At 53.2% G+C, this 7,368-nt stretch overlaps 1 protein-coding gene across 1 annotated transcript in view; it reads right to left on the reverse strand.

Moving 5' to 3' along the window:
• LOC142474389 (tonsoku-like protein) overlaps positions 1-7,368 on the reverse strand; it is a 65,650-nt gene that overhangs the window by 25,280 nt on the left and 33,002 nt on the right. The window contains exons 7-9 of the mRNA XM_075580863.1: positions 6,371-6,494; positions 5,068-5,981; positions 900-994 (exon numbers count right to left, since the gene is read on the reverse strand). Coding sequence (XP_075436978.1) covers positions 900-994; positions 5,068-5,981; positions 6,371-6,494 — 1,133 coding nt within the window. The remainder of the gene's footprint in view (positions 1-899; positions 995-5,067; positions 5,982-6,370; positions 6,495-7,368) is intronic.

The following is a 7,368-nucleotide window of genomic DNA, read 5'->3' on the forward strand; positions in this document are numbered from 1 at the left end:
AGCAGGGAGCTGGGAAACGCCCGCTGTGTGTCACTGTGACTGTGAGGGGCGACAGAGAGCAGGGAGCTGAGAGACGCCCGCTGTGTGTCACTGTGACTGCGGGGGGCGACAAAGAGCAGACGCTGGGGGGGAGGAGTGGGAGTGAGACACCGCTGTGTGTCACTGTGTGTGGTGGGGGTGCGGGGGGGAGACAGACAGACGCTGGGGGGAGGGAGTGGGAGTGAGACCCCGCTGTGTGTCACTGTGTGTGGTGGGGGGGAGAGAGACAGACGCTGGGGGGGAGGGAGTGGGACACCGCTGTGCGTCATTGTGTGTGGTGGGGGTGAGAGAGACAGACGCTGGGGGGGAGGGAGTGGGAGTGAGACACCGCTGTGTGTCACTGTGTGTGGTGGGGGAGCGGGGGGGGAGAGAGGCAGATGCTGGGGGGGAGGGAGTGGGAGTGAGACACCGCTGTGTGTCACTGTGTGTGGTGGGGGGGCGACAGAGAGCAGACGCTGGGGGGGAGGGAGTGGGAGTGGGACACCGCTGTGTGTCACTGTGTGTGGTGGGGGAGAGAGAGACAGACGCTGGGGGGGAGGGAGTGGGAGTGGGACACCGCTGTGTGTCACTGTGTGTGGTGGGGGAGCGGGGGGGGTGAGAGAGACGCTGGGGGGAGGGAGTGGGAGTGAGACCCCGCTGTGTGTCACTGTGTGTGGTGGGGGGGTGAGAGAGACGCTGGGGGGGAGGGAGTGGGACACCGCTGTGTGTCACTGTGTGTGGTGGGGGGGAGAGAGACAGACGCTGGGGGGGAGGGAGTGGGACACCGCTGTATGTCACTGGGAGGAGGAATGAGAGACGCCTGATGTGAGAGACTGACCCCTAGAACAGGTTCCGGGTGCGAGATGGGAGGGAACGTTTACCTGTGAGGAATGGGAATCAGGAAGACGTTATCCTTAACCCTGACCCGCACTCTGATTGGTGGCGGGAGAGAGGGGCTAATCCCGGTCACAGGGGGCTGCAGAGAGAGAGAGAGGGGGGGACGGTTATCTGAGCAGCCCACATACTGATCCATGCACCTACAGACCCTCTGCTGCCACGGACACCTACAACTCAGCAACTTTCACACTGTAGGACAATCCCACAACACAATGTAACACACTGTGTGTATCAGGTCCCGGTGTCACAATGTAACGCACTGGGTATCTGGTCCCGGTGTCACAATATAACACACTGTTGTGTATACTGATCTGCTTGTGTATACTGATCTGTGTGGTTGATTTCAAGTGCTGGTTGTATGAAGTGTGCAGTTAGACCCAGAAGGAAAGGGAAGTGCTGTGTATACAGTACTAGCAGGGGTTGCTGAATTTGGGGTGTGTGCAGTGGGTTAATTTATTTTTAAAGGGTGTGGTAATTGAAGCCTGTAACTTTTTTCCCCTTTCTCCTGCCTGAGGCAGTGGGTGGGGTTAGTTAATTGCTAACCTAACACACCTGGTGGGTGTCCTATTTAAACAGAGGCTTCTAACGAATTCTGAGCTTGTGAATACTGATCTGTGTGGTTGATTTAAAGTGTTGGTTGTTTAAAGTGTGCAGTTAGACCCAGAAGCAGTTTGACCAAGGAAGCGGTTAAACAGGGTATAGTATATTGAAGTACAGTTTACTGTTAGTACTTATAAACTTCATAGTTGCTATAATGAGCAGGATTGAAAATGCCACTCAGTGCACATCTTGCCACATGTATGTGCACTTGGAGCAGCTGTTCCAAGGAGCATACCGCTGTGAGAGGTGTCAGCGGGGGGTCTCTTTAGAATCAGAGTTTGCTGATCTGAAGAGGCAACTTGCAATATTGAGGGACATTGGCAATCTTGAAAGGGGTTTAGAGCTCACTGAGCAGGCCCTGGCTGGGACTAGTGATGTATGTGGGGGCGCTGTTAGTGAGGAGCAGGTAGGTAGCGTGGTTGCCGTTAGTGAGGAGCAGGTAGGTAGCTGGGTGACAGTTAGAAGGGAAGCAGGGGCAATAGGGAGAGGCAGGCCAGTTCAGAGCTGACCCATCCCAATAGATTTGCCATGTTAAGTGAAGATATTGGGAATGTCGGGGCAGAAATGGCAAGGCTGGGGGAGACTAATTCCTCTAGCAGCCAGGGGAATTGTTCCTCCAGCACAGAGGGGACTCAGGATGCTCAGATACAAAGAAAGATTGTGGTGGTAGGAGACTCCATTATTAGGAAGGTAGATAGGACAATCTGTTGCCGGGACCGCATGAACCGAACAGTTTGTTGTCTCCCGGGTGCTCGGGTTCGGCACATTGCGGATCGGGTAGACAGATTGTTGGGGGGGGGGGGGGGGCTGGGATTGACCCGGCGGTCTTGGTACACGTCGGCACCAATGACAAAGTTAGAGAAAGATGGAGGGTCCTAAAAAATGATTTCAGGGATCTAGGCCAAAAGCTTAAGGCAAGGACCTCCAAGGTAGTATTTTCTGAAATACTACCAGTGCCATGCGCTACCGCAGGGAGACAGTCAGAGATCAGGGAGGTTAATGCATGGCTAAGAAAGTGGTGCAGGAAGGAGGGGTTTGGGTTTTTAGAGCACTGGGACTCCTTTTCTGAGAGGTGCCATCTATATTCTAGGGACGGATTGCACCTCAATGAAGAGGGATCTTCTGTGCTAGGGGGGAGAATGCTAAAAGGTTGGAGGAGATTTTAAACTAGGATGGAGGGGGAGGGGAATGAAACAGATAATGAACTAAATCGAATAGATGGGGATACAAGGTGGTATGGAGGTAGAATGGGGGCAAGTGCGAGTTTGACAAGCAGTGAGACACCCATAGTAATACAGATAATACTAGAAAACGTCTAAAGACTAAACCAAGTGGGAGCAGAAAGGAAGGAGCAGATAAGATAATAGTACAGGCTGAAAAAAACCTGAAATGCATGCTTGCTAATGCAAGGAGCCTGACAGATAAAATGGGGGAGCTTGAATTAATAGCTGCACGGGAGCAGTGTGATATCATAGGCACTACTGAAACATGGTGGGATGAAACTCCTGACTGGACAGGTAATTTAGAGGGTTATTCTCTTTTTCGGAAGGATCAAACAAATAGAAGGGGCGTGTCATGGGAGAGGGGCTTTGGCCCGGTATTAAAGGGGTTACACCCAATTTGGCCACCCCCTGCTCTCACCTTGGAGGCGAGGGGTTAACTGGAATGATGTCCAGTACTGTAGTTATGTCCCTGCTTCAGCACCAACTGTGTATCCCCCTGTGAATATGTATTGTTCCCATTCCAGTGTCTGCACCAACACCTACACTGGGATCTATGCGGGAGGGAAAGGGTTAACGTTAATTTTGTGTTTATGGCCCTGTGTCCCTTTTCCCGCCGTTGCAGGCTCCATTATGCAGTCTCTTCATACACTGGCGACACACTTTATTCGAGCTCGGCTAGTCCCACGAATTCGGGTATACCCGGGTGTATTGAGGTTTGTGACTGTTTTCTGCCCGAGTGCATTGGGTTATTTTCCAGGCAGGGATTGAAGCATTTTATTCCCGCTGGCTGCAATACTGCACAGTATATATATATATATATATACTGCATTACAATTCATGAATTTATGCCATCTGGTAGACACGCGAAGCATTGCAGCCTATTAAATCCTAATCATTATCATTTAACAGATCAGCCGCCCGTCAGCCAGGCATGAACCCAGGCTGGGAAGGCAAATGCAACGGGGCTTGTCAGAGGTGAGGAGCGGCGCATTCCAGGTATCTGCCAGGTACATACTGGGTATTTGCTCGAATAAAGTGTGTCGGTGCAGTAGGTCGCCATTACAGCCCATGTAACCCCTATAGAGATTCCGGCGATTTGGGCCCATTCTCAGAGAAGAGCTGCAGGTGGCGCCTGAGAGGAGGAGCGGCGGTTCCCCATTGTAAGTCAATGGAGCCATTAATTTCAATGGGGATTCCTCGACGCCGACCTCCAGGAACGAGTTGGCAGCCATCCAAACTGCAAACCGCAGAAGCGGATACAATATCTAAAAAAGAGCTTTTGATCACACTAGTTCAAGTTCAAATACAATTGGCGTGGGAAACTTAGGTTCTAAAGCACCCAGGAATAAAATTATTTTTGCCCCTAGACCCTAGGAACCCCCACACTCGACCACCACCGGGTCCGAGAATTAAGGACCCCCGTAAAGGGTCGCGCTCGCCACGAGGGTCGCGCCATTGACTAATGGTAGCAGAAGTACCATTGAATCCTATGGCGGCGCCGGCCCATGCATTTCCTATGGAGGCGCCTGCCATATTGATTCTAATGGAGGAAAGCCGCGTGGCTTTGAAACGGCTAAGTCCGAAAGTGTGTAAAGTTAAAACCCATATCCCCGGTTCTGTGAGTACCAGAGGGCTGGAATTTTGGTAGCATGTAGTCACTGCCCCGGCATGACTGCATGGCAATTTCCAGCCCTCTCCGATCAACCAGCCGGATTATGGGTAAAATGTGAAAATGCTCCATTGAAAGCCTATAGCGCCGGAGCCCATTGATTTCAATGGGAGAGTGAAACGCAGAGATTTCTTTTAGCTTATAGCGGAGAATCCTGCATTAAAGTTAATAGGGGCTTTTAACTTATTTTTGGTATCTCCGGTTCTGTGAGTCGTGGAAGGCTGATATTTGGCCACTATGGCATGAGAACCTGGCAAATTTCAGCCCGCTCAGACCCACAGAACGGATTATTTTAATATGTGTAGATATTAAAGAATATACTATTTTGCAAGGCTGGTATAAAAGCCCGGGAAAGTTACTGGCTCTGCTTTATGTTAATGTTCAGGAGGGCAACTCTTTGTCTACAATCACTAGCTACCGTGACAGGGAGGTGGAGTATGTTTATATTTTAAACCGGCTCTAAAACCTATTATAAGGGATGATGTCTATGAAGAAATTTAAATTGTTGCTTTCAAACAGATCTACATGGATGGGATCACATGTGCAGAGCTTTCCAAACCCGACAGGACTCTATGCCCGTGAAGTATTAACCCAACAACTAGAATTGTCCAACATCCAAAAGGACGGGCGGTGACATGGCATCAGGCCCGGATGACTCACCTGTGCACCGACAAGTGTTCCAAAGCCTCCAGTGTCTCCTGTAGAGATGGGCACTCTACCGCTGGTGTTCTCGGAGAGGCGGGGTATGGAGGCGTTCGTCTGCCCACCACCCTTTGTACGTCCCACCACGGCCCGGTCCACTATCTGCGTCAGCTTGGTCTGGCGGGACTTCTTTCTAGATAGAGAGGGGGTGCGGTGAGCTAGCCTGAACCTGCCGTGGGCGGCATCCCCTGGCACCCCCTCCTCTCTGCTGTTGTCGTCCTCTCTGCTCTCGATGCCCGAGGGCGACCTACGCCCTCTCTTCCTGGAGCGTGGCAGCTCCATCAAGTCGTCTTCCAGCCAGTCGTCATCAAGGTACTGCTCGGTGGGCACTAGTGCCAGCTTAGGCACAGGGTCTGGGGCAGTGTTTGGAGACTGTGCCAAGGACTGGGTGAGTAGGCGGGACTTGGCACTGCCCAGGCCTCTGATGGCACTCTGGTACGCCTCCTTGCCACAATCCGAGAGCCTGGGCGGGTGCAAAGATGGGATGAATGGATCGACTGCTTCGTTTACACCCTCTGGATCCAATAGGACAGCAGGGTCAGACGATCTTTGACCTGCGAATCGTGGCTTCTTTTTAACAGGCCTCAGGGGGCTCATGAGATGTTCAGGGGAATCATACAGAAGGTCCTCCCTGCAGACCTCGGTGCTGGCACCCAAGTCATCTTCATCCTCCTCTTCCTCGGTTCTTAAAACCAGAAGACACCTAGATAGTGAGGTCCGTCTCCCTGGGCCTCTGCTCTCTCTCCGGGTAACAGAGCTCTCTCGCTCTGTCCTGGGAGGGTGGGAGAATGTCGGGGAGAGAGGCTGAGAGCCCTCCGCATCAAACAGCTCACTTTCCTGGAGCTCCTCTGGGTGCTGAGGGGAGGGAACCACTGGAGGAGGAAGAACAGAAAATTACCAGGGAGTGAGAGGGTCAACTGCAACCAACAAAACCAGCCAACGGAGTGCTAAGGGACAACCCATGACACTTCGTGCCATCCCAACCGGGCCAAAAGGCATAAAGAACCACCAGAAGCATCCACAACGCTCTGTGACAACACAACCAACCCACAGTGCCAACACAGCCAGTACAAAACAAGATCAGTGGTGATAAGCCCAATGACCAGGCTCTCTATTCTACAACATGCAGTCCCAGAGGTACGCCAAAATAACCAGCTCACAGATGTCCCAAGTCACAGAACTTTGAGACCTCCTAGTAACCCTCCCAGGGCCCCAGAGTCCATGAAGCACATTATCCCTCGAGTCCTAGTGAGACACTTACCCCTCCCAGCCAGAGCCTCTCTGAGCAGGTCCTCTGTCTCCCTGCGGATCTGCCGTGTCTCCTGGTCCAGGTGTTTGCCGTACATCTGGGTCCATTCCTGGAGGCTGCCCAGCGGGGAGACACCCTGCGGGGGTCACAAGGAACAGTATTCAGGTGAGAGGGAATGGAAAGGACATGAGCCACCCAGAGGGGAGACCAGGAGGAGGAGAAGGAGGAGAAGAAGAAGGAGGAGAAGGAGGAGGAGGAGGAGGAGGAGAAGGAGGAGAAGGGTGTGTGACGAGCACGCGTGTTCTCAGTGAAATGTCTCTGTGTTCTGTTACTGAAATTGTATTTTGATTAAATTTAAGACTTTTGAGAGTATTTATTTTTCAGCAGAAATGTCCATAGTATCACTTGGAATACATGATATAATTGACTTATGATAACTAAAGGAAGATATATATATATTTTGGATTGTAAAGTATCTAAATGCTGTGGAAAGACTGGATCAGCGGTGGAACCCGATCTTGTAGTTGGAATAGAGCCGAGGGGGAAGAAAGCGGGACAGAGCCGGGGGGGAGGGTGGGGGAGCGGGACCGTAGCCAGGAGGTGGGGAGTGGGACCGTAGCTGGGGGAGGAGGGGGAAGAAAGCGGGACAGAGCCGGGGGGGGAGGGTGGGGGAGCGGGACCGTAGCCAGGAGGTGGGGGAGCGGGACCGTAGCCAGGAGGTGGGGAGCGGGACAGAGCCGGGGGGGAGGGTGGGGGAGCGGGACCGTAGCCAGAAGGTGGGGAGTGGGACCGTAGCTGGGGGGGAGGGGGAAGTAAGCGGGACAGAGCCGGGGGGGAGGGGGACCGTAGCCAGGAGGTGGGGAGTGGGACCGTAGCTGGGGGGGGAGGGGGAAGAAAGCGGGACAGAGCCGGGGGGGAGGGTGGGGGAGCGGGACCGTAGCCAGGAGGTGGGGAGTGGGACCGTAGCTGGGGGGGAGGGGGAAGAAAGCGGGACAGAGCCGGGGGGGAGG

This window comes from Ascaphus truei, chromosome 2 (genome assembly GCF_040206685.1).
Source record: "Ascaphus truei isolate aAscTru1 chromosome 2, aAscTru1.hap1, whole genome shotgun sequence".
Classification (NCBI taxonomy): Eukaryota; Metazoa; Chordata; class Amphibia; order Anura; family Ascaphidae; genus Ascaphus; species Ascaphus truei.